The following is a 26,076-nucleotide window of genomic DNA, read 5'->3' as shown; positions in this document are numbered from 1 at the left end:
TACAGAACTGACAACAACACCAAACATCTACATGGATTCAGGAGTCAAGTCATGTTTGAAATTCTACTGGGAATTTTTCATTTTCAAGAAATAGTTTTATAGGATTTTTCCAAGAGCTTAATTTTATTCCTCTCACAGTAAACAGCTCAAGAGTTAGGAGAATTAAGTCAGAGAAATTTACCAACTTAAAATCTACGTGTTTTCTCCTTTTATTCCTTTAATTGTATACAATGAAGAACAGCAAATAACACTTGAAAACATTGGGACTTTTTCCTTAACGTAATCGTTTATCTTTACTAAATTCTGAGACCAAGATTATGGTACTTCCTCCTTTATGCTTGTTTGTCATTCACTAACTGTGATCATACAATAATACATCACAGCCAGGAGGCAGGCATGGCATCTTACACAACTATAGTGCAACATTACAGCCAGGAGATCAACATCTATCTATCTCCCTCCCTCCCTCTCTTCTTCCCACCCACTCGCCCACCTGCCCTCCTATTATCTCTCACCTTCCATCATCTATCATCTTTATCATCTATTTATCACGCAAGTGCTCAAAGTCAGGAAGACCTCTACTGTCTGACTCATGCACATGGCATGTCCAGAACAGGGAAGTCTGTAGACAGAAAGTGGATCAGCGGTTGCCTGGGCTGTCCTGAAGCACGGAGGGAATGGGCAGTGAGTGCTGGTGGGTATGCAGTCCTTCATGGAGGACAAAAATGTTCTAAAGCTAGATTCTGGTGATGGTTACACAGACCTATGAATATCCTGAAAAACAATGACTTGTACATTCTAGATGGCTGAATTGCACAGTATGTGAATTACAACTCAGTACAGACATTAAAAAATAAACGGGAAATAAATGTGCTGGTCCCTAAAGCACATACTGTGTTAATGTACTTCATTTATTTTAATCGGACATTTCCCAAAATAAGAATGGAACCAAACAAGTAACTCCAGAGGCCTAGGGGTGAACTAGCAGCCTGATCCAGAGCTCCCGGTTAGGGATCAGCCAGCAAACAAGGACACAAATGACCTATTTGCCCCCAAAGGGTCCACTCACTGATGGAGTCATGCCACTGGGGGCCCCAAATTGTTTTCGAAGTTAGTTAAAAACCTGTATATATACCAAAACAGAAAATCTTTGAGGAGGCCATAAAGACAGATGAACAAATCGCTTTATTACATGACATACTGTATAACAACTGAGGCTTCTATTTCCCTCCTTCCAATCTCACGCTTCAGTCTCATCTACCCTATAAAATATTCACGTCCCGCTTTCAAGTGGTTTCTTGCCCACTATGCCCCACCCCCACAACGCCAGCCGCCGAAGGGCCAACTCCTGGACCATTTCTTGTTTTTTTGGAGTTTGTGGGGACCTGACAGATCAAGCATTGCTCCTCCTCCCACTTTGCAGAGTTTGAGTCCCGCGAGGCTGGCGCCAGCCAGTGGCCCTGGAGCAGGGGTGGGCACACTGAAGACTGGCTGCAGACCCCGAGTCCAGCCTGTGAGCTACCCTGGGCCCTGACACTATGCTGGGCCAGAATGTTTCAGGGGCAGGCAGATCCAGGCCTCTCCTTATACAATAAGAGGACTCCTGTACAAGTTTTAAAATCTATTTTTCAAAACTTTTTTTCTCTCCTAATTATAACTAACGCTTCCAGTGTTTTCAGCCTGTCATTCTCCTGAAGCTATAAAGTATAAAATAAATGAAACAGATAGTACTCACCATGAGTGCTGCACAGGTACTTCCAGAGTTCACCTGGCTTGCCAGGTGCCATTTCACAGTAAAATGAGTGAAGCCCAAACTGGAATTTTTCTATAGCTGTTTACTTCAAGTTCCATTGCTTAAAATTTACAAGTCATCTTGCACTTTGTGCTAATAGTATTTTCCTCTTAAAAAAATACCATGAAACCCACTTAAACTTTTTCAACCCAGCAAAACATTTTGAAATAAAATTATACAAATAAGACTTGACACCTGACCCTTTTCTCCTAAATCTACCTCCCCACCCACCTTCCAAAGCACACTCAAACAACAAAAAATACTTTTTCTAACTTTCACAGGGCACTATATCAGGAGGTCACGAATCTCTTTTTCCCCAAATATAACACTGGCTTCCAGCTAGGATGATCCATCAGAGGCCTTGCAGCAGGCCTGTTCTGCTGAGAACAATTGAGGGAACACACCCACAGGATCCACACACCCTGGCGCCCTGGAGGGCTGCTGAGGCTCGGAGAACTTCAGGCAGTGGAGAAGCCACCCGAAGGGGGACAGGATGCTCAGTGCCGGTCTTCCCGCCAGGGGGGTCGTGCAAGAGGCTGAGAAATGCAGAGAAATGTGGCTGAGAAGCGGAGAAGCCAGCAGTTCACAGAAACCTCACCAGAAGCAGAGTTCGTCAGCTGAGCAACAGGACTCCAGGGGCCAGATCCCCGGGGGTGGGGAGCGGAAAAGAGCCAACTCTTACACCTGGAGGCGTCTGCCCAACTGTCAAGCTACTCAGGGCAAGAAGCTAGCCTCTGAAAGGGAAAACAGCTTCTGGCAGGTGCCTTCACTGAGGGCGAAACCTGGACTTTGGGATGGCCGAGGGGGCACTGCCAGCACTGTGGGTCCTCAGTCACAAGCTTTGGCAGCTACACCATAAGACTGGGCTCAACAGGCTAGACAAAGTGTTCCCCTGCAACCCTTCCTCGGGCCACCTCAGACCTTCACTGGACTAGGGATCTGTTCCCATCCTGCCCTTAGAGAACGGGGGAACCCTCTCTGGAGGAGGGGCCACCAGCCGGGGCAGGGATACGCGCTGCACCTTCACGGTCAGTCCTCTGAGCTGTAGACTTCCGGGGCGTAAATGTTCCCACCAGTGCCCTGGGCTCTCATCATGTAGTCTCCACACCGTCCCTCCCTTTCCCCAGGTCACGCGTGGTTTCAAACACCCACCGCCCATGAACTGACGGTGCACAGATGTGTGATTCCAGATCTCACCCACCCGTCACTGGCTGCTGTCTGGGTAACTCCTCTATGAATTCTCCTAGGCATTCGTTTATAAAATCAAAGACAGAATCTCCCATCCTTATCCCTAGGCTTCCAAACTACTGCTCCTCTTGTAACTTTCTTGGCAAATGACATCATTTCCTTATCCAGTAGCCCAAACGAGTAACGTGGCGCCTCTTTCCCTTTCCACCTCAACATCTGTCTCCCTTCCTGCCAACATGACTTCACGAGACTCAGGCGCTCCTTCCCGCCTCATGCTTAGTCTTTGTCTCCTGGTCCATCGAGATGATGCTGCCAAACTGATTCGGCTATGAATCTCCTTTTCAAAACCAGGGCGCGCCACTCCTGAGTGTTTTGATGTTTCCCTGGCATCTATCAGATCAAGCCCAAGTTCCTCCATGCGCGTGACGTAAGGCCCACTTCCTGCGCCCCCTCCTCGTCGCAGCGCAAACACTGCTCCCAGTCAGCCACACGGCTTCCCCTGCTCAGCTTCTCTCCCCCTCGGTTCTTATTCCATCTCTGCGAGACCACGCGTAGTTCTCAGGCACTAGGGCTGCGGCAGAAAAAGGGAAGTGCGGAATCTAAGAGGCTATGAATTAAGGCACACCATCACTTTCTGTGCCACTAAGAAGAGCATGCTAACTAAACAATGACACACGGCTGTGAGACGAATATGAGCTCAGAGACCGTAAGTGTGGGGGAAAGTGTCGCTCAGAACGGATGACTTATGGCCGAGCCACAGTCACTGCTGTTCAGCCATCCTGGCTCCTGGGGGTCCCAAGACACAGGGTTCCAAACATTGCTGCCTGAATGACAGCATCCGGCCCAAAGTAGCCACACCCTACCCTCCAGAACCTGGGAGCACTGCCTCATGTGGCAAAAAGGGGATTTTGAGGACATGATAAATCAAGGCTCTTCAGCTGGGGAGCTGATCCTGGATTATCTGGTGGGCCCCAATGCACTAACGAGTGTCCCTTAAAGAGGGAGCAAAGGGAGGCTTGACACGGAGAGAAAACAAAGTGATATGGAAGCAGCTGCTGTTTAAAGGTGGAGGAAGGGGCGGTGCGCCCGAAAACGAAGCTCGGAAGCCGGGAGAGGCCTGCAGGGGGAGCACGACCCCGCCGACCCCTGGATCTTGGCCCAGAGGAACTGAATCCAGACTTCTGGCCTCTAGAATTGGAACGGATAAATCTGTATTGTTCTGAGCCATCGAGCTTGTGGTATATGGTTACAGCAGCCCTAGTGCAGGCAGCAAGCAAAGGCAGGTTGTCATCTTTCCCCTCTTGCCCCATTCACTATGAAATTTCAATCTTCAGATCATTCCTTTGAAAGCTATCCTTTGTACACACATGCAGCAACGTTTACTCCTTTATTTCCCCCCATGTAAAACCAAAATCTGAGTCAAGTTACTAAGTAAAAATCAACACTTCCTATTAGCTACTGAATAGAGTTCAGAATATGTATATGAACAATAACTAGAAATTGTATTGCCATTTTTGTTTTGGATCACATTTGCATTTTTGGTTTAAAAAACTCAGTACTCGGACAATAACTTAGAAAGTGTTAGCAGATCTTATGCATTAGCTTGCTAGGCATTGAAATATTTACAGCAGAAATGAAATAAATTAAGGATTTCGGTAAGCAGTTCACTTCAAATACGTATAATAATGGTAACATGGGCATTGTATTTACAAATTGGGCATAGAAAGTCCTAACGAAACAAGCTATCAGTAGTTCACTGTCACAATTCACTAGGTTTGATTAGCAAACTATCTGCAAACGCACTCTGCTGGATGCTACAGTGGATGTAAAGCCCTTGTTTTCAAACTCCTAACCCCAGGTGTGACTACAGGACAAAGCGGATTTAACTAAATGCTTTAACAAACATGTGAGCAACATTTTAGAAGAAAACAGAAGGTAAGAGTATCACTCAGATCAGTAATTTTAACAATCTGATGCTGGCATCTCTGAATGTGAGCAGCCTAACTGAAAACCAGTGTAGAATATGTACTCCAGCATAATATTTATGGCATGGAGCAAAGTGGACAATGTTCTATTCCCACATTGCTGGATTTGTCTTCTACAGAACTACCTTCCTCTGGGAACCCTAAAACATATCGACCCCTCAGATGCAAACAGAAGGCGACAACTGCACGTCTAATACAGGCTAACCTCAGCTATTACAACTGACCCAGAAATAGAACACACATTTTCAAATCTCCACTTCAGTCACTAGCCACCGCTTATTCACAGGAGGAAGCAAATGCCGTCAGAGGCAAGTGGTTATCACTGTGCCGCAGCGGTTGCAGCGAGCAGAGCAAGGAAAGGTGAGCCGAGTCCTCGAGACAACGTTGTCTTAAGGACGAAGCAGCCGCGAGGATGAGGGTAATAATGTGGGCTCTGGAGACATTTTTCTAAGGGTAGACAGAGGAAAAAGAGGGAGAAATTACAAAGAATACTTTCCAGTGTGAATAATAACAAGGCATCATGGTAGATAAAGTCTTAGTGACACAAAATAAACAAATCACAGTGAGAGAGACACAAAGAGAAGCCCTAGGCCTCCTCTGCCCCCTGCAGCTGTCGTGAGGGAGGAGGTTGCAAGGTGGCTAGGAGAAGCGACTCAGGCAACAGGAAGCTTGTGGCAACACTTGGGAAGCTGAAAAGAAGCATCAGCCGCTCAGATCCCGAACCCAGGCGCACCCCTGGCGGCCCTGGCCCAGCGCCAGCACCAGCACATCCCTGGCCTTCCACATTCCAGCCTCGTAAGCACATCACAGGGTGAGGCTCGGTTCAGTGCCCATCTAGTGACGAGGAAACGAAGGTTCTAAAAGGCGAAGCTGACTGACCAAGCACACGGAGCCAGGAAGGGGGGTCTCAGACAGGAACCCACATCTACCAGACACAGTGGCTGCCTCTCGCGCGGGTGCCTCAGCAGCAATGCCATCACGTGTGAGCCTGGAACCATGAGGGAAGCCACTCATGTGCCAGTGACACCACTCAGTGACCAAGAGCTGCCAGATGACCACAATGAAATACCCAATCATATTTCTGAAGAATCATGACAATATCCACAACGTAATGCTTAATGAAGGTGAACATAACACACACACATAGCATCTATATACATGGAAGATTCGGAAAATCGCCCGAATGTTAATAATGGCTATCACTAGTCAGTAGGACTGCGGGTGACTTTTTCCTCTTCGTTCTCCTACAAAACTAGAAACGTTCTGTGATGAGCATGCATTCTTCTCATACCAGAAAAACTACCTTTTTTAAACTGCTCTAGCTATGACATAAGAAATAAAGAAAAACCCAACTGCGTGTTCATTAAAAATAGGAAGATAAAGGGAACTTCACTAAGTGACTGAACGAACAAAAGAACTCAAAGCTCAACTTCAAAAGCAATTTTACAAATAATAAAAAAGGAAAGCACAAAGAACACTGTTGTGTTACTACGTCTACATCTGCCCTTTGCGTGCTTATCGTTAGCTCTCGAGTGCAGTCTCCAGGCACAAAAATAGAGTTTTTAACAAGAAAATGACTGCTACTGACACACAGGGTGCACTTAAGATGTTCTGTTATTTCGCATCGATACTGTCATCCTGGATACAGTCATCCAGACAACCAACCGGCGAAGACCACTAAAAGGCAGCAGACGCCACTGCGGGTCTCAGAGGCGCCCGCTATGAGCAAGCCCAAAACTGCCTTCGCAAAGTAGGCAAAGACAGCAAAGCATAAAAGGGGACTTTTAGGCATAGCCAGGTCAACAAACCCTAAAAAATTTTAATCCTCCTCAATAAAATCTTTGTTTTAAAATAATATTTAAAGAGTTGAGCGATTACTTTAGTAAATGTACAAAATGCTCTACACGGCACAATATTTTTTAAAAAATGAACATTCCACTACACCAACTGAAAGGCCTAAGAAAGGGCTATCTTGCCTTTTTCTAAATGTAGTTATGAGTCTAGAAAACTTATAAATTTTAAACCACATGTTCCTGAACAAATGATTTTCCTGGATTAAAAAAATTAATATGTATTACTTTTATTAAAAAAAAAACAAACCTACCAATGTACTATGACTAAAACAAGTAGTTACACATAGGTTTGTTACCAGCTATTAAATTCTTGAGTTTAATGCCTTGTCTTACTCATGTTTTGTGTCTCTAGAACCTAACATGATACCTAGAACATAATGAACGTCTAATAAATGTTGGCTGAATGAATAGATGAATCAATAAAGGCTCGTTTTTAATCCCTACACATAAGTTGGGCTAGTTCCTGAAAATGTGATCGACTCTAGGAAGAATTCACCAAAATAAATGGTTTCCTTTAAAAAAAATTACAGGATTGTTGTAACAGTTAAGAAAAATAAATGAAGAAAAATCAGTAACAGGAAGAAAGACCATGAGAAAACTTGTATAAAACACGTTCAGTGGAAAAATATTTCAAGGCAAAAGACAACTACTAACACTGTTTATGTAAGAACTACGCCCAATCCAATTCCAAACGAACACCAGGTGACTCAGTCTTTCAAGCACAATAAAACCATTAAGAGTAAAAGAGAACATCCACTGGCCGGAAGGTGGATGGGTACTTCCGGCTACCTCAACGGTGCAGAGCACACTCCAGCAATAATCCTGGCTGCAAGTCTTTCTGGCAGTGGAGACGAGGTGAGAGCTCGAAACTGCACAGGTGTTTCCATTTTCTGATTTCACACACTTAGTTCTGAATACATCACTATCTCCCCCTGCTCCAGGGTCTGAACACTTACACTTCCGCCCGGTGAGCTCCCTGCGAACGGGAGTGCTGCCCTGAGCCCACGGCCCAGTCCCAGCATGTCTACTCCTTGCCGCTGGGCCCAGGGGAAGGCACGGGCCCAGGGGAAGGCACGAGCCCTGGTGAGCTTCCCGCCACTTTCCCCCCAGATGGGACGTGCTCCCCAGCTGGGCTCGGATGCTTCCACTGGAATATGCCCCCGAGTTCCCAACCGCGCACCTCATCCTGCTGTTCCCACCGAGAAGAGCACCACGCCCTTCTACCTTAAATGTCTCCAAGGGTCTCTCTCTGTGCCCCTCACCACTGACCACCTCCCATCCTCTCTCCTGACCCACCACGGCACTGGCTTGGGGCCACGCCCTGCCTCTATCTACCTGATCACAGGTGAGGGTAGAATGACCTCTCACACTTCCTGGTACAGTGGGTCATCAGATCTTTAAATGGAGGAAGAAAGTTCATCTGAGGCAGCATTGTCATGGAAACTAAAAAAGATAATAACTTAACAAAACATAATAAAATGCGAAAGACCACAAACAGTACATTCTAAATCGCGCTATGATAGAATTATCTAATATAAAACAAACCAATCTATGGGCTAAATTTCTCAAACAAGCATGGTAAGTATGTACTGCTACTTGGAATTGAAGGACTTAGAATAACTCACCAAAAAAAACACACTTTTAAGGCTGTTTATATCTATAAAGCAAGATTTCTATTGTTATTCAATTTGAATTTGTTTAGCTAATATATCAACGTTTACAGTAACATCAGGTTTAAGGTCATTCGTAAGCCCACCCTTTAATTAAATATTTTTTCCATATGTCTCCAAATTTAAATTGGAGTTTTAGCTGGAATTCCATAAGGAAAGAGGTACGTATGACTTTGTACTATATCTGCTCACCTTTTCACTTCTTTATTTTTAAAGGAAATCAATGTCTATAATATTTTTAAGTGTTACTGAGATAGAATTCACATAGCATACAATTCACTCATTTAAAGTGTACAATTTGTCTACGGCCATGCCACCCTGAACAAGCCCGATCCTGTCTGATCACAGAAGCTAAGCAGGGTCGGGCCTGGTTAGTACTTGAATGGGAGACCACCTAGGAAGACCAGGTGCCATAGGCATAAAAAAAATAAATGAATAAAAAATAAAATGTACGATTCAGTGGTTTTTAGTATATTCACAATGTCTGTGATATTATTCAAAGTTAAATGCTGTGGCCAATGTAGACATCACGAAAACTGACAGAAAAGAGGTTCACCAGGCCTAACCAGAACACGAAGTTACCAGTTTTCATAGTTGGCTCTTCACGGGATTCAGATATTTAACGTAATTTAATATAAACATTTCACATATATTTTCAATTTATGTATTTATTTAAATTATTTAGTTTAGTTCTAGCTCTATATGCTCCCTTCTTGAAATGTAAAGTGAAGCTAACATTCATCGGAAACAGAATTATGTATTACTAAAACCAGAATATATAAGCTGAAGGATGCACATATCCCAAATTTTAATCCATTGTTTAGTTTAAACTAAAAAACTGGTATTTACCCCCTTATGTCTAGTAACCCCAGGGCATTCCGCTCTAACCTAACGAAGCATTTAGACGACATAACACCGCAATGCACTGCCGCTCAGTCCTTTCCCTGTGTACTAGGGCAGCAGTGTGGGTATAAACAAGAAACACACAGAGCATTCCTGTCCCTTGACAGCCATGAAGAGGGCTCTAACATTTTCTCAAATCACATAATCGCTCTAGGATCTAAGTGCTAAAGTAGCAAGCACAGTTTAAAATAGCTGAACTGTGGTTCCTCATTTAGCTATGCTATTTTGTTACAAGTCTTCACAAATTTCATTAAAGTGCAGGTCAATGGTTAACACTGAGAATAAAACCAAATATTTGCCTTTGCTTTATATGAGACCAAAGTGAATTCTTTTCTTTTGCTTATTTGGTTCTTAGCCTATACATATTAAATTTTGGTTTGAGTTAAATTCTCCTAAACTTCTCAGAACAATGGGAAGAAGAAAGCTCTCCCCAAAGGAAAGCTTGTACACAGTAGTAGAGAACAGCATTAAATCTCAGTCTTCAAAGTGTTCGAGTAATAAAAGACCAACTGTCAAAACCGTTGGGTAATATTGTATAAGACAGGTTTGGGTCTCTTTTTTGCAGCCATAGAATCAGCATTTATTGGCAGTAGAAAAACCAGGATGGGACAAATTTCACTCTACCAAGTTCTAATTTTCCAAATAAATGAAAATAGCAGCAGAATTTTGTTCTTATTCATCTCTAGAAAAAACTCTTCAAGAATATTCACTACGATCTAATTTTACAGGGCCCAATTAACACAGGGTAGACACTGGTACAACAAAAAAGCCAGTCCTCGATCCAGCAATCCAAACCTGCCAGGCCTTTTTCGTTTGGGGGGGAGGGGAGTGAGAAATGAATAATAACGTGGTTTACATTAAAGCTGTGGGACCAAAATCTTACAGAATTATCACATGTTAAGTGAGAGCTATTTTCCGTATCCTCATAGCTTTAATTCAAAACGATACATAGCTTTCTCAAACTATTAACATTCTTTATTTCATTTTTCATATAGTGTAAATTTTTACTTTATTAAATCAAAACTGTAAGTGAACATATCCAAAAGTGGGGCTGAAAAAGAGAACCCCATTAGTTCATATTTTCCTATGCTTCCAGCCCTTCTATGAATCATAGTTAACGACACACTATGAAAATGTGTACAAATATATCTCATTCAAAGCAAAATACCAGCCCAAAATTCAGAACCCTAAGTACTAAGTATGTACTGTAAAAATCAAAATACTACTAAAACAGAAATCTTAACTTTTCTTACGTATGGCTTCTTCTATTGTTGATTTGCTCCCTGACTTGACTATAGCAAAATAGCAGGCACCTTCTAGCAGTGTAATTCACTGGTTTTATTATGAAAATAACACATGACTATTATAATTTTAAACGGTATAAAAATTGTACATCAACTATAATTAAAAATGGAATTTTTAAAAACCGTCATAAAAAACAAAACTCCCTCAAACCCGAGACTCCTAGTGCTTTTCTTGGATGTGATCATTGTCAAGTTTCGTGTGGATCGTTCCAGAAGTTTTCTAAGCAATGCAGGTATGTTTATATATGTGTAATATGATTACAAATATAAATTTGGAAAAAAGTGAAAAATTTGAGAAACTATAGATTCCTTACTCTATGAGATGGACACCATGGTTTATTAGTTTAAGTCACACAGAGGAAAATCCCAAGAATCTCTGACTAATCGCCCTTTCATTATGTTTTTTTTTTCAAAGAATTTGTCCTGTCCTTCAATACAGTAGCAACTATGTTAATGTACTACTTGCAAATAATGTGCATTTCACAAGGATTTGTACAAGCAAGCTGATATTAGCCAATGGCTGGATAAGCAAATACCTATGGAAGTTAGCGTCATCAGTTCCTGTGAGTTTCAGCCCTAAGTATGCCCACTGTTTCAGTGATGTGCCTAATCAGTCTTCAGCTGACTTCTGGCATCATTTAACTCAGAGTAAGGCAGGTACAATGTGCACTTGAAAGTCCTTCTGCATCTCCACAGTGCACATGCTCCTAGCTTTGCCCACCTCAGTGACTGTGAGTACCCATTTTCCACACTTCTCTCCCCCTTCCTGCTCTAGTTATCTATTCCCCACAATACTACTGTACCCCGTACCCACCATGCATTGACAGTTTTAAATTCCAAAGGTCCCTGACTATGAGATCCTAGTGCAGCTGCCATCTGTCATCACAAGGTAGCATCCATTGAGTTCTTCCTAGCCTTGGGCACTGCTCCTTCCCAACCTGTTTGTTTGCCTCTTGCGTCATACACTCCATGCCTTACTTCCAGAGTCTCATGACTGGAAACAGGGATCATTTGCTAAGCCCTCTCTCCTCCAAGAGAAAATGACCCTTCTGAAACTCACCGGCTGGCCATTTTTACACGAAGTTTACACCAAGCCTAACGTAAGCATCATTTATCTTAAAGCTATTTCCTGCCGTCTGAAACTGACATCGACTCATGGTTATTAAGAAAGGATAAGGGAGCGAGGAGAAAAAGATGAGGACGCCAACTCCATTAGTTTCCATACTGCATAAATAAATCACGCAGAGAATTACTTGAGGTAAAAATAAAATGATCAATACCAAGACTCTTCCAACGCTTCCCGCACCCTCCCACCCACACTGGACGCCAGTTCACCTACGGAAAAGCGCCCAGTCTTATGTTACTTCCAAAAGAAATTAAACAAACTTCCAATCATCTTAATATCAGCAACTCTCTGGGGGGACCCTCATTGCTCTTCAGCTGCGCCAGAAACAACCAAGAAATGACAGTCTTCTCAGGAAAGGAGAAAAAAATTAACTTCTCCCAAGCCACCGGCTGCCACTCCCTTTTGTACCCGGGCGGTTGCTAGGCCTGTGGCGGTGGTGCGACAGGACTCTGAGCAGAGGCTACCGCAGTCGCCCTGAGCCCGCCCCAGAGGCAGGACTCGTTTCCCCCAGCCGAGGAAATGGCCCGGGTCGGTCGTGCGACGTGGCCAGGGCAGAAGGGCACAACACGCACCTCACCCGCAGCTCTGCTCAGGCCTGGGGGCGGTGGGGTGGAGGCGGCTGCGGAAAGCCAGCGCGCACGGGGTCGACGGGGCGACAGTGACCGGACGGGCGGGCCCGCGACAGAGGCGAGGACAACTGATTTAGACAAGTGGGGCGCGCTGACAGCGATCTGGACCGGACATCTGCACCCGGCCAGGCGGGCCTCGGGGGACGCTGGCGGCGGTCAGGACGCCCCGAAGTGAGCGGGTGAGGGCGACAGCGGCGCAAACACCTACTCGGACCGGTAGGCAGGGAGGGGGCGCGGCGGGGCGCACCCTTGACCCGGGAGGTTGGCGGGGTCTGGCGCGGGCGGCGTCCGCGCCCCGCACTCGTCCGGGCGCGCACCCCTGGCCCGGGCCCGGCCGAGGACGGGGGCGGTCCGCGCGTTTCCACTCACCCAGGCCGGCAGGTCGCAGGCGCGCACCCCGAGGCGCACAGCGCGCTCCTCGTCCTCCAGCAGGGCCAGCGCGCGGCACAGGCGGGTGGCCTTGAGGCCGCGGCTCCGCCGGCACCACACGAGCAGCGCGAGGGCCAGCAGCACCCAGCTGAAGCTCAGGCCCAGGTAGCCGAGCGCGTACACCGGCAGCAGCAGCACGAAGCTGCGCGCCAGCTGCGCCAGCAGCCCCGCCACGTCCACGCTCAGCGCCGCTCCGGCCGGCTCGGCCCGGGCAGCGCCGGCCTCGGGGCCCGGGGCCCGGGCGCCGCTCATCGCCAGCCACCTAGCCGCGCAGCGAGGGCGTCCCGTCTAGGGCGAGCTGCCTCAGCCCGCGCGCCAGCGCCCCTCTGAGGGGACCGCGCCGCAGCAACAGCCCGCCCGCGCTTCCGCCCGCGGGCGGCGTGCAACGTCAGTGCGCATGACGGGCAGGAGGGCGGGGCGCGGCACCGCTCGGCGTGGGCGGGGCCTACGTGCAATGCCGTCGCGAGGGGTGGGCGGGGCACCACCTGAAGCAGGAGCGGGCGGGGCCTTGACGTCACCGCGAGGGGGCAGGGCGGGCACCACCGTAGCAGCCGGGCGTGGCCCTCGGCGCGCAGCACGTACTCACGCCCGGCAGGCGGGGCTGGCCTGCTGCTGTCACCGCGAGTCAACGCGGCAGCCCCTGAGGAGGGAGTGGGCGGGGACCCCGCGTGGCGCGGTTTCCGGCCGCGGATCGGCGGGACTTGAGTCTGGGAAGGGCCGGGGGCGGACGACCCTGTCAGTCCTGGCTGCAGAGCGCCGCCGGGCGTCGGCGCGCGGCTCCGTCACAAGCCTGTGGGCCTCGGGGCTACGGGTGGATCCGGCCGCGAGCGTTAGGATGGGGCGGGCTCCGCTGGTTCCACCCTACGGGGCGCGGTTCCTGGAGGGCTCGTGAGGAACGAATTCACGCTCCTGCGTGTTAGACTTGCCGAATCTGTCAAATGACTTCCTAAACAGGAAGGTACTGTTTAATAAACTTTTAAGATGTTAAACACACGCTCCTGAGTGGTTCTGATAGTGCAGCGCCACAAAGCAAAGAAATTACCGTTCTAGTCTTGTGGCATAAAGATGGTTTCTGTTTTGGAAATCTCAGCTACCTCAGAGATGAGAGAAAAAACAGGATAGGTCTCCTTTACGTGTATATAAAATGAAGGAATTTCATGCTGGAGGTGACACAGGAAAAGTGAGAATCTAACATCCTGGCCTACGCAGTATTGAAAATACTTGATTAGACCTTGCTTGTGATTTCTGAGTAGCACAACTTTTGATCATTTTATCTTCCAGTAAACTCGGCAATTCCTAGTTGTGTTTATGAACATGTTCAGTGAGTTCCAAGGAAATTTTAATTACATGTTTAATAGAGCTGGTTTTTCCCCCTCTCTTACTCTTCAAATCTTGTTACTGGCAGCCTTGACTTACTAGCTTTAGGAAGGGCAGGGGCTGTAGGAGAGAAATATAGCACACTTACATGTTTTTAAGTTCTTGAGTGAAATGTGTTCATGTCACACGGGTTCTTCTCTGCTATACTGCAGGGATTCTGGAATAACAACTTGATAACTACGCAGTAGCTTCAGGAACAAACCCTGGCATCTTCAGGACAAAACAGTGATAATCCCACAGACCACTCTGCTGTGCAGGTAGGAGAGCAAAAGCCTGTAAGATGAAGAGGACTGCCAACTAAAAGCTAAACCAATCAGCCCTGTTAGATGTGAGGAACCAGACTTGCTAACATGGACTTTGGGGTGGGAAAAGCATTTGCATGCTCTGGTAACCTTTCTAAGTCTCATTAGTAATTACACTCAGCTTTAAGAACCTTATCTATTATGTTTATCAGCATACCCTCGGGCTAGCACAAAGCCTGGCACACCAGGCACTAAAAGAATGAATATACCTCTGTCCTTCCCTCATCTGTGAACCTATATAATTATGTATGCATATATGTGTGTGTTGCTTTGGAGACATAAATACATATATAAAAATCTTGCTCTAGGGTCTAGAACAGTCAACTTCAGTCAAGGTTCACTAAGCCTCAAACAAAGGAAGTGGCTTTCCCCTTCTCACTGTTCACCAAAATTGGTAAGTTGTAAATATGTAAAAAGGTGAGTCTCAAACCTCTTCCTGTCAACAGCTTAAAGCTCTAATGCCACGCTTCACTCATGACAGTTAAAATCTCACAAGCAATTGCCTTAACACAGGAAGGAGCATGATCCTTCCTGTTTTGCAGTCTTTCCAATAAAGACTTGTAGGATCACATCCTATAAAGACTTTTGTGAACACAAGCCACATAAGAAACCCTGCACGGCTGTGGTAAAGCATTTGACCCTGAAGAGAAGAGTTATGCTGTACACTGACCAGCCTCCCGGCCTCAGCTGCCAGTGTGACCCCACTGAACTTCCATCGCTTCCCTATACTGGACCATAGCAGCAAGGCAGAACATGTCTCCTGCACTGAGTCTAATAACAGGCCCCGCTCCATTCTTAGGTTTTGCTAGTACTCTACTCTTTATATCTCTCAGTCTCCTATGACCCCTTCATGTTACCTCTTTCCTTACTTTCTGTGAAGACAGCTCTTAAATGAAAAGCTCGGCTCTCTCAGAGGAAAGATGAGCACCACTGTGAGTGTCCTATTACAAAACTGTGAAAGTTCAGCCTCTGCTCTCATCCTTTCCAGTTCCAGAGAAACGCGCTGCCTTCGGTGTAAGTTCAACCCTTTCTGCTTCGTTTTAGATCCCCTCCTGCCTAGGTCTGGGCCTTGTCAGCTACTCCATCTACCTCTTCTGCATCTCCCTATCTTGGTTCCTTCCCTAACAACTCTACATGGGCTTCACTGTAGAAGGCACAGCCACTCTGCCTCTCATTCACATTACTGAATAGTTGTTTGCCTATTTCTTCTTCTTCCGTTAAGAGCTACTAGAGGTCCAGACTGTATTACTTAGTTTTTTGGTTTTTTTTGTCTCTAGTACTCTATTAAATGAACTTAGTGAGTCAGCTATTGAATACAGATAATGGAATATTACAAGATAAAAGGTAATTGACAAATGAGTTTGTTAGAAAATAATTGTTTTAAGAAGTCTGAGAAATTGCTTTAGCTTCCTCTATAGCCATTTATTCAGCAAATACGGTGGGGATCACGAGAAAGAAGAAATAGTATTTGCAAAGCCCGTGTATATGGTGTCTTTGGGGAACTCTAAGTCATTCTGTTTGGTGATGAAAGAGTGCAATTGGGTGAGAGCTGAGGTGGAAACAAGCAGGGAGTGACATGAGATTCATGTGTTAGATAACTGGCTGCACTAGTGGATGAACTGGTAGGGGCTGCAATGGAAAAAAATATAATCGAGACATAATTATTTTGATAGGAGTTTGTGACTGCACTCAGAAGGTGAGGGAGAAGGATTTAAGGGCCATGCCCAGATCATTCATGGAGTGTATATGTGGATGACTTTGTCTAATATGATAGCTGGTGATGCTTTCCTTACATTCAACAAAGAGTCTGAAGGTTTTCTAGTATCAGCTGTTTTCTCAGTTGACAGAATGACACAGTGGTTAAGAGAATGGACTTGGCATCAGATCATTCACCAGCCTAGCTGTATGAACTTAAGCAAGTGAATTAACCATTCTGGCCTTCAGTTTCCTCATCTGAAAAACAGTAACAGCTTATCTCCTGTGGGATGCTATGAGAATTAAATGAATTACCAAATGGAATTTTAATTTGGTGCCTCATATAGAGCACTCTCTAAACATATCATCGCTATAATGAAATCGCCTTTCCTACTTTCCTTTTCTTTATATTCTTCCTAAGAGCTGATGAGAGGAAATGGAAAAGATAGGAGTGACATATTCAAAACCACAGTGTAATTAAATATAAAAGGCTTACCGGGTCTGTTAATGACTTCCATAAGCAAAGTAGATGGATCCATAAAACTATAAACTGGTTCATAATAGTAGGTGACTCAAGAATACAATGTCTGTGAAATAAATTTTCTATCTACAGAAAAATCATGATCTCAAAAACACAGACTGTCAGTAATATGCTTACTGATGCATTGTTCAACACTTGATTTAAGAGTTTATTCTTTTTGTCTGAAAACATTGTGTAATCTTTTCTAAGTAACATTTGCATACTAAACAAATGCAGAAGTCATTGGAAACAACTAAATGTTAAATACGACACGCCTCGCTGGAACAGGACCTGCACCACCCCAGGCCTGCATGTTTAAGATTAGCTTTTATTGTAAGCTTCCAGTAAGTAATTCTGATAAAACACACCTGACATGCAGAATATTTGTCTTAATGATTCAGCCCTCATTACTTATGTTGTATACAAACAGTCATCCTTTTAGCAACTACCTTTTCAAATACTTTATGATTCCTACCATTCTTACAGGGTGTGTTTTATCAAACAACAGCATTCTGGAAAATAATCTGTAAAGTGCAAAACCTAATACAGATAAAAAGCTCTTTTCATTACCGACGGATATTTGCGGCGTCTGACGCTGTTTCAGGGCTTGAACATAGCTTTTCCACGAACTTGGTCGGGGGGCTCCGACGGTCCAGGTGGCACGAGGCTAAGTGGACCCGAATAAGCAGCAGCTGACGCGGCAGCGGTATCTTAATTTCCTCCGGCCCTGCCTGCCCCACGGTCAGGGAAGCGCAGCTTCGTTCCTGCACCGAAGGCTGCGCCGCCGGGCGGGACATCCCAGCCTCTCCCAGCTTCCTTCCACACCCTCTCCCTTTAGGCCCAGAGGAAATCCCAGGCCAGCGGCCGTCGGCTCTCCGCTGCTCACGCCTGCTGGTTGCTAGAAGTCAGGGACGCGTTGGCGTGCTAGGGGGCGACTATCCGGCTTTGCCCGGCCAGCGATCGCTCGGCCCTCCCATGGTCGTGCCTGCTGGTTGCTAGGACTCGCGGTCGCGCAAGCGCTCTTAGGAAGGCCGCCGAGCTTGCCGGACCAGCTGTCGCTCGGCTCTATGCGGCTTGCGCCAGCCGGTGGCTAGGAGTCACGAACACGGAGGCGCGATGGCCCGCGGTCGCTTTGCCCTCCGCTGCTCGCGCCTGCCCGTTGCTAGGAGTCTGGGATGAGTTGGCGTGCTAGGTAGGGGGCACCTACCTTGCCGGACCAGCGATCTCTCGGCCCTCCGCTGATCGCGCCTGCAGGTTGCTAGGAGCCCCGGACGCGTAGGCGCGCTGGGGTTGGCCGCGGAGCGTGTCGGACAAGCGATCGCTCAGTCCCCGGCTACTCGCGCCTGCGGGTTGCTAGGAGTCCCGGACGCGTGGGCGCGCTGGGGTTGGTCGCAGGTTGTGCCGAGCCCGCGGTCGCTCGGTTCCCGGCTGCTCTCGCCTCCTGGTTGCTAGGAATCGGCGTCGCTTGCCCGGCGGAGGGTACCTTTCTGTGGACGGTGACTTTCCGGGGTCGTACGGGGGGCTCATTGCGCAGCGCGGCCTCCCGGGCCTGCGAGCGGCGATGGAGCCCGGGAAGGTGAGTGCACACGGGCTGCACGTCGTTCTGGGCGCGGGGCGGGTTTATGGAACTTGGTTAACGGGTCCGGTCGCCGAGCGGTCCTGGCCCCGAGCCTGACTCCCGATCTGCGAGGCGCCGAGGTCAGAGGTCGGAGCTCGAGGCGTCCCGTTACCGCGGAACGCTGAGCCTCGGGGGTCTGGGATGAGGGGGTGTGGGAGTAGTGGGTGGGGTGTGTGTGTGTGATGACCGTGTGTGTGTGTGTGTGTGGTTTAAAAGCCCATGGAAGAATTTACACGCCTCTTTCTGTCCTCTGCTTATCTTTTAAGGCCATCAACTTCCTGAGCTCTGTCATCTTCTATACCATTCCCTAACCTTTTCATAAGTTATTGTGTAACTTAAGTTTTCTGTCATTTGTTGACAGGTTGATTTTTAAAATTGAAAACCAATAATCACACTAACATCATTATATGAGCAGTTATGCACTGCAGAACTAAGCAATGTGATTGGACCAATGTCTGTTATGGGTCTTTTTTCAGTCTTTTTTTTTTTTTTTTGACATTTGATCATCCCTTTCAAAGTGGAAACTTAAGTCTACCTTCACTTCTAGGACATTCTTCTATTATTTCTATATTTCCTCCTTTCTGTTTTCTCTTATCCTTCTGGAATTCTTGTTTTCTTTTTTAAAAATATATTCTGGGAGATTTATCCAGCTTTATCATTAGCTTCATCTACTTAAATATTTTACTTTGTTAATTTTAATTTAAAGTTAAGAATTTTTGTTCTATTGCTCCTATTTGTAGCATATGTTTTAATTTGTGCTTATAATGTTCTAAAAATCTTTTGAGGATATAATTTATGTCCTTTTTTTTTTTTTACAAAATAAAGATTTTATTGGCTCATTTTCTTTTAGGGTCATTTTTCTCTATATGTTCATCTTGATTCTTTTCTTTCTTATACTGGTTTTTCTCAAATGCCCGATTGACATTTCATATTTATCAATGAAGCACCGGGTTCATTAAAGTAAGTGTTTTCAGTAGCAAGGGACTGGGCACTTTAAGGCCTCAGGGTGACACAGGGAAGGTAGGGAGTGTGTGTTACCTATGCTTAGCCAGAACCTTGAAGTAACATGGACATTTACATTATTAAGTAGCCAAAGGAACACATTCTGTAATCATTTATAGGTAATTCTAGACTAGTGAATAATTTTGTTTTTAATTTGTATTTTTATTACCTTTAATTCTGGTAGACAGTAATTTCTTGCACATTAAGTACTAAGTGCCATTGATTAAAATGGCCTAATTAAATTAGAGCTTACAAAATTGGTTATTGTAAATTTTGAAAATTCTAACTTTATACTTTTGTTTTTAGAGAAGAACCAAAGATGATACTTGGAAAACCGATGACCTCAGAAAACACCTTTGGGTAATGTATTTTAAAGATTTAAGCAGAGTTCTGAATGGACCCTGTATGGTTTTTTTGGACAGTTTTACCTGGTGCTCAGCACTACACAACTTTGCTTCCATGGGGCCCATTTCAGAGGAGTTTTTGGCTCAGAAGTAAAGCCGTGAGGTTAGTAGCTCTGGAAGTGCTTGGGGACAGGGTTTCTTGGCCCAGCCTGCACCTTCGCAGCCCAGTTGGGTTTTTGCCATGGTTCAAAGCTTGGGTTGTGTGTACATGTGTATGTAAGAGAGAGAACATGTGTCTGTGAATCTGCAGGTATGAGTAAGTGTGTGTTTGTATGTGTCTACGTGTATGTGTCCGTATGTGTACGTGTGGTCTGTGTGTGCGTGTGTGGGAGGAAGCCTGGGGGTTGAGGTGGAGACTTCCTGAGAGTTTTATATAGGGATCCTTGTTCTTGGAGTGGGACCCGGGTGGTTAGTGTCTCAGAGACTTAGGGCACAGCCTCATACCCCTTTCTTTTGCTTTCTAATCCGTGATGTGTTTTAGATTTCATTTGATAACATCTGTGAACACGTTATAAACGGGTACCTATTGCCAGTCACAGAAATGCTAAGTGTGACTCCACCTGCTGTGGATTTGGAGACTTGGTCCAGGCCCTTCTTGCAGTGGATCCATTAGTGAGTGTGACTGCCTCATCCAGAAACTGTTTCTTTCCCTTGCTGTAGGCTGCACAGTCAGGAAGTCCCAAAGAAAACAAGAAGCACAGAGGAAAGAAGCCGCATAAGGGGTCGGAAATGGGCCTCCCAGAGCCCATGGAGCCGAAGCACAGGGACCTGGACCCAGACACCAAGTGCAGAGAGACGGCAGCTGAGAGGGACAGTTACAGCTGCAGGGAAGGTCCTCATGGAGAGAGAGACAGAGAGAAGCCACGGGAGAGGAGGAGGGACCGGGACGGAGAGAAGCTTCGGGACAGGTCCAGAGAACAGGATGTGGACAAGTCTCAGAGTCGAGGGAAAGACAGGGACAAGGACCGAGAGCACCGGGCTCGCAGGGAGCAGCCCCGGCAGGCGACCGCACACCACAACCTGCTGGGCCCGGACGCACGCCAGCCACTGGCTGACAGGTTGGAACACAGCGTGCGGACAGGTGTGTGTCCTCGCCAGGCTGTCCACCTGGCCGCCTCTCCCAGTTGCTCAGCGTTGAAGGGCACTCACCTCAGAACTGCTGCTCCCCACTTGAGCTCTCTCGTGGTTTTCATAACCATGCTGGCTTTGCACTTGATTAGATGCCCCGTTGGACGTGCATGTGCTTTTCACGGTTGGTTCTGTTTTGATATTTAGAAACTCGTCTCGGTGAATGAAAAAGGTAACGATTTTCTAGAGTTTAACCGTTGAAACATTTCAGACTTACTATCTGAATAAATCTCAGTCCATGTCGTAGATAAACAAAAATTATGCTCGGGTAAAAAAGGATTCCTCAGAAGCATCGGTTTTATTTTGAGCAATATTTAAATTTTACTTGTCTGAATCCCCTAGGTAAAAGTGTATACCCCCCGCCCCCCGCCATGGAAGTATCTTTACAACCTTTACATAATACAAATAGTATGTGTTTCTTATACAAACCCAGATTAGTCAGCAGAAATAGCAAAGAAATATATAGAATGTGCGTGAGCTCAGAGACACCAGGATGGCCGCAGGGCCCGGCTATGCATTGGTGCCACCCCCACCAGGGCCCTCAGCCGCCAGCAGACCTGCCCTGGGTGATGGGGCTGCAGACCTCAGGGTATGTCTGCTAAAAATGGTGACCTTGGGGTCAGGTCCCCAGGTAGCCAGGTCACCAAGTAACCACCTCACTCTGCTTGGCCTCTTTCAGGGCTGTTGTCTTGTTTCTGATGAAATCCTTTGTTCTCCAGCAGTCTTTTGGTTGCCCTGTCTTGTCCCCGGTGCATGTGCGGATGGGGCTACGTGGTCAGGCTAAGCTTCCTCTCCCTCCCTTGGTCCTCTTCACACCCCTCCCCGTCTCCACTGGTTTCCCCTTCTGTAAAATGTGGTCTAGCTCCTGTCCCCCTTGGTGATGGCATCCAGGGCTTTCAAACACCATTTGTCCCTGCATTCCAAGTGTGGGTCCCCACTTATGCCTCACCCCTGAATCACAGGCTGTATGTGCTATACTTGACATCCGATGGGCATGGCAAACCCCACATGCCCTAGACTGAACCAACGGCCTGCAGAGCCTCCCCACAGCCTGAGCCATCTCAGCCGATGGCACCTGCACCCTTGTGTCGTCAGGCAGACACCTGGTACTCACCCTGAGCCCAGCCTCTGTCCTCCAGTTTGTAGAGGCCTGGCCCCCTCACTGTGTATTCCTGCCTCCGCTGCTGCATGTGAGCTGGGGCCCACCCCGTTCTGCTCTCAGATCTCAGGCTCCCAGGAAAGTAATCTGTGCTCAGTGAGTACTTCTGAATGAAGTTCCTTCAATGAATGTTTAATTCTGTTCTCATTTTTCTTCTTAAATAGCTATTCTCTTAATATTAAGTCTAATGACCTTTCTGTGCAGATTCAAAAGTGAAAGTCTATTTTTCTTGGTTGGATGATGCTCTGGGCATCATCAGCGATCGTGTGTAGCTCTGTTGGGTCCCTGTGGCCTTTCTCACAGGTCAGGTGGGGCGGGTGCCAACAGATGGGCTGCACGTGGTCTTCTGCGTCCGCAGCATATGCAGTGGGGCTCCAGGGGCCAAGGGACAGACACAGTCCCCCAGCTCATCCCGAGGCAGCTTTCTTTCCTTGAAGCATGTGCCTGCTGGGCCATGCTGCCGGGACCTCCATCAATGACATAGAACAGCAGAGGCGTGTGTTGGGGTTGGCCCCCTCTCAAGCTTCCAAGAGCTAATTTTACGTTCACCAGGTTGCCCCAGTACACTTGTCATTTTGATCTCCTTTGTTCCATGTTTAGATTCTAGAACTTTCCAGTCTCAGGATTGTAGAATGTATTCTAATTGGAGAACATGTTTTCTTATGTGTTACTGTGTGATTTGTAACCTGGTGTGGACAGTGAAGACTGTAGGAAGATATTAGAAGGTTCTTTTGATGCGCTACAGTTTGGGAATACTAAAGACATTTTTTATTTTTGCAGTAAGTAAAGTAAGAATTGAAGAGAAGGAATGGAGAGATGAAGACTCTGAAAGAGGCGATGAGGAGAGAGAGAGGCGATACAGAGAAAGAAAGGTATGCAGGCCACAGCTTAGGCACTGCGAAGCAGGAGGCACGTCAGCAAGGGGCATTGGGGGAAATGCAGACAGAATTCAAGGCCTGAGATGGTTCTCAAGCGCTGCGTGTGGTCAGTTACTTTTCCTCTCACTGGCAAGTGTGTTTCTCTGATTCCAACGGTAGTACTCGGTTATTTTGGAAAACTTAGAAAATACAAATAATAAGAATGAAAACCAGTCCCCATGCAAAGGTAATGTTTAGGTGGATACCCTAAAGAGGACAGAATAGCAGCTAAGGCTCCACAGCATCTGCTCTGGGCCACGTGCTGTAGGTCATCTAGGACGGTCTGAAGGACACGGCCGCGTGTGCATAGGCCGTGTGCAGACACTGCACCGTTTTACGGTGGACGCGAGCGCCCACAGGGGTCCTGAGACCAGCCCTGGCGAATGCTGAGGGTGACACCTGGTGCGTGTTTAGGTGCACATGAGCTTTTTTCTTGAGTTGGATTTTACTGTTCTGTGAATTGTTTAGAAAATACATTTTGAGCATTTTCCTAAATTATCATATTTTTCCATAACAGTATTTTAATGCCTGCGTGATGTCTAATGATATGGACCTGCCGTAGTCCTCTTGACATGTCTGCTTTTTTTAGACACTTATGTTGCTTCTAAATTTTTTTATTGTAAAGACACTCATGGAGTAAACTCTCTGCATTTACTCGTCATTATTCCCTTATCAGTTCTGGAAGTGAACTTACTGGATCAAGTGACTGTAGGCTGAGCTTGTTCATGTGATGTAAAGGCTGTAGTTATTTACACCAGGGTGTCATTCCCTGTGTCCCCCAGGGTGTCTAGGGCATCCTCGTAACCGCTGACCTTGGCTGGCGAGCTTCAGGAGGAAGGGCGCTGGGAGCGTCTCGTGTGAAGCTTACCACTCCACTCGTGGTCATGACCCACGTGCGTTTGCTCGAGTGGAGTTGTGCTCGTTTAAGTGTGCTTTACAGTTAACGCTGCTAGTCGTTGGTGTTGCTGCTTTCTGCTTGTTTTGAATTTTACATGTGGAATCTTGGATTCATTTCTAAGTAAGGTTAAAATTGTGAAGTAGTCTGTCTGCCTCATACCCAGAAGCCCCTTCCCCACACCACCTCTGCTTTGCTCTGGGTCCTCATAACTTTTTTTTAACCCCAGGCACTTTAATCCTCGTAGAGTTTTTTCTGGTGACAGACGCGTGGTAGACTGAACTAAGCTTGGTCTGGGGCTCGTCACCATGTCTTTCTGGGGGAGCTGAGCATGGCGTGGGTCGGCACTGGTAGGCGGCCGCAGGGGCATGGAGGGGTGATGTGGGGGGCTAGGACAAGGGAAGTGTGACATGCAGGGCCTGTGGCTGTAGTGCAGACGTCCAGTGCCTGCATGAGCGGAGGGGGCCTTGAAGGCAGAGGACAGTTCAGTTTCAGGGTTCCATGCAGACACGTCAATGTTGCTCCCAGAACTGCAGACCTGAGCCACGTGCATCAGGCATTGACAGCCTGCTGTACGGGTCAGCCGTCCCCTTTCTGGTGGGCACCACCAGTTATGACCGAGCACTCGTGTGATGTGGGGTGCAGATGTGACCAGACGACAGGCCCGGGTTAAGAGTCTCCCTGTGGGTGGGTAGAGACCCGTGACGTGAAGTACCAAGGAGAGGGACACAGGTGGGCATGCTATCAGGAGAGGCGCAGCGGTGCGCTGCACACAGGAGCATGTCTCTGCAGAAATTACACAGTGTGGGGGGCTTGCATGTTGGTGGGGTTCAGCGTGTGTAGGAGTTGGGAGAGGGCGACAGGATGAGGCTGTAGAGGAGGGGGTCGCTGAGCTGTGCAGCGCCTTGTCCGCCGAGCTGAGGAATTGGGACGCTGTCGCCTACATCTCAGCGAGGGCACCTGGCTGTAATGTCGCCGTCATCCTTAGGGCTGTGTGGCCGGCAGCATTGAGCATTAGGGTTGTCTTTTCCAGAAGCACATCCTCCGAATGAGTGTCCCTGAAGGCTCCCGCAGCAGGAGAGGCCGATGGGCAGGGGGGGTTGTGCAGCTTTCTTCGCCTTCATCAGAACGTGTGCCACAGCATGCCGCATTGTGGATCACTCATTTTTCAATATATTCCTTCTAAGTTGCAGTATGGTGACAGCAAAGATAATCCTCTTAAGTACTGGCTCTATAAAGAAGAAGGTGAAAGAAGACACAGGAAGCCAAAAGAACCAGATCGAGAAAAGAAACATCGAGAAAAAAGCAGCACACGGGAAAAAAGAGAGAGATATTCAAAAGGAAAAAGTAATTCGTTCTCCGACAAGGAAGGGGAAGAAAGACACAAAGAAAAACGGCACAAAGAAGGATCTCACTTTGATGACGAGAGGCACCGAGGTAGCATGGATAAAAAGGACAGGTCGTCGAAGGAAGAGCACAGGAAAAGGGAACCCAAGGTACTGCTCCTGCCGCATGTTTCCTTTGTGGGCGTCCCGCGGTCAGCCTCCGGGAGTGGGGGTGCTCTGTCTAGGCGCAGCCCATGGCGGTGCTGGCACTTAACGTCACACGGTCAGAACGCAACTCAGGCCTGCGCTCTGTGGTCGGTCAGTGCACTGGGCCCTGAGCTGGAAACACGAGGCTGGATCTGATTGCTTTGGGATGTACTTTTAACGCATATTCAGAAATCTATCATAAAATTTTAAAATTGAACACTAAGGAGGAAGCCAATATTTTAGAGTGGAAATTAAGCGTATAATTTTAATTTTAGCAAAATGTTTCGACCAAAATTGGTAGTATAAGTTTGCAAAACAAACAAAACAGCACGTACGCAAAACGATTGATCGCAAAGGGTCTAGTTTCCTCCCGTGTGTTGACAAAATTACTGTAACTGCTTAGAATTCCCTGCATTCATTTTAGTGTCTTTGTTTTCATGTTTATGCTTTTTGTTGCACCGTTTTTCCAGACTCTGAAGTGAATGGATTTCATGCTCCCATTTTTGGGTGGTGCTTCCTCCAAGCAGAGTCTCCTGAGGGCGGGGGCCTTGGACTGGCTGGTGCCTGACCAGCATCTGGGGACTTAAACACATGCACACTTCCGCCCCAGGGAAGAGGCTTCTGACAGCTGACAAACTTCCTTTGCTA

The 26,076-nt window shown here is 47.0% G+C and overlaps 2 protein-coding genes and 1 pseudogene across 12 annotated transcripts in view; 2 read left to right on the top strand and 1 right to left on the bottom strand.

Annotated features, from left to right (window-relative positions):
- ESYT2 (extended synaptotagmin 2) overlaps positions 1-17,614 on the bottom strand; it is a 71,447-nt gene extending 53,833 nt beyond the window's left edge. The window contains exon 1 of one of the 3 annotated variants that reach the window (XM_039836918.1): positions 17,344-17,614. Coding sequence is in view for 2 of the 3 variants with exons in the window: in XM_039836882.1 (XP_039692816.1) it covers positions 12,820-13,131 (312 nt within the window). In the remaining variant the exon portion in view is untranslated. Of the gene's footprint in view, positions 1-12,819; positions 13,222-17,343 lie in introns of those variants that run through there. The other 2 variants (XM_039836882.1, XM_039836890.1) reach the window with 2 other exon arrangements.
- Positions 8,789-8,907, top strand: LOC120582208 (uncharacterized; annotated as a pseudogene).
- Positions 11,607-26,076, top strand: part of DYNC2I1 (dynein 2 intermediate chain 1) — a 46,745-nt gene continuing 32,275 nt past the window's right edge. The window contains exons 1-6 of one of the 9 annotated variants that reach the window (XM_039836825.1): positions 11,607-11,795; positions 14,409-14,513; positions 14,867-14,952; positions 19,700-19,753; positions 20,458-20,878; positions 25,084-25,392. In XM_039836825.1, the coding sequence (XP_039692759.1) occupies positions 19,713-19,753; positions 20,458-20,878; positions 25,084-25,392 (771 nt within the window). In that variant the 5' untranslated portion in view covers positions 11,607-11,795; positions 14,409-14,513; positions 14,867-14,952; positions 19,700-19,712. Of the gene's footprint in view, positions 11,796-14,408; positions 14,514-14,866; positions 14,953-15,463; positions 15,573-17,743; positions 18,350-19,699; positions 19,754-19,815; positions 19,901-20,457; positions 20,879-22,864; positions 22,957-25,083; positions 25,393-26,076 lie in introns of those variants that run through there. The other 8 variants (XM_039836836.1, XM_039836811.1, XM_039836803.1 and 5 more) reach the window with 8 other exon arrangements.

This window comes from Pteropus medius, unplaced genomic scaffold (genome assembly GCF_902729225.1).
Source record: "Pteropus medius unplaced genomic scaffold, Ma_sr-lr_union100, whole genome shotgun sequence".
Classification (NCBI taxonomy): Eukaryota; Metazoa; Chordata; class Mammalia; order Chiroptera; family Pteropodidae; genus Pteropus; species Pteropus medius.
This window is presented reverse-complemented; position numbering and strand designations above follow the sequence as displayed.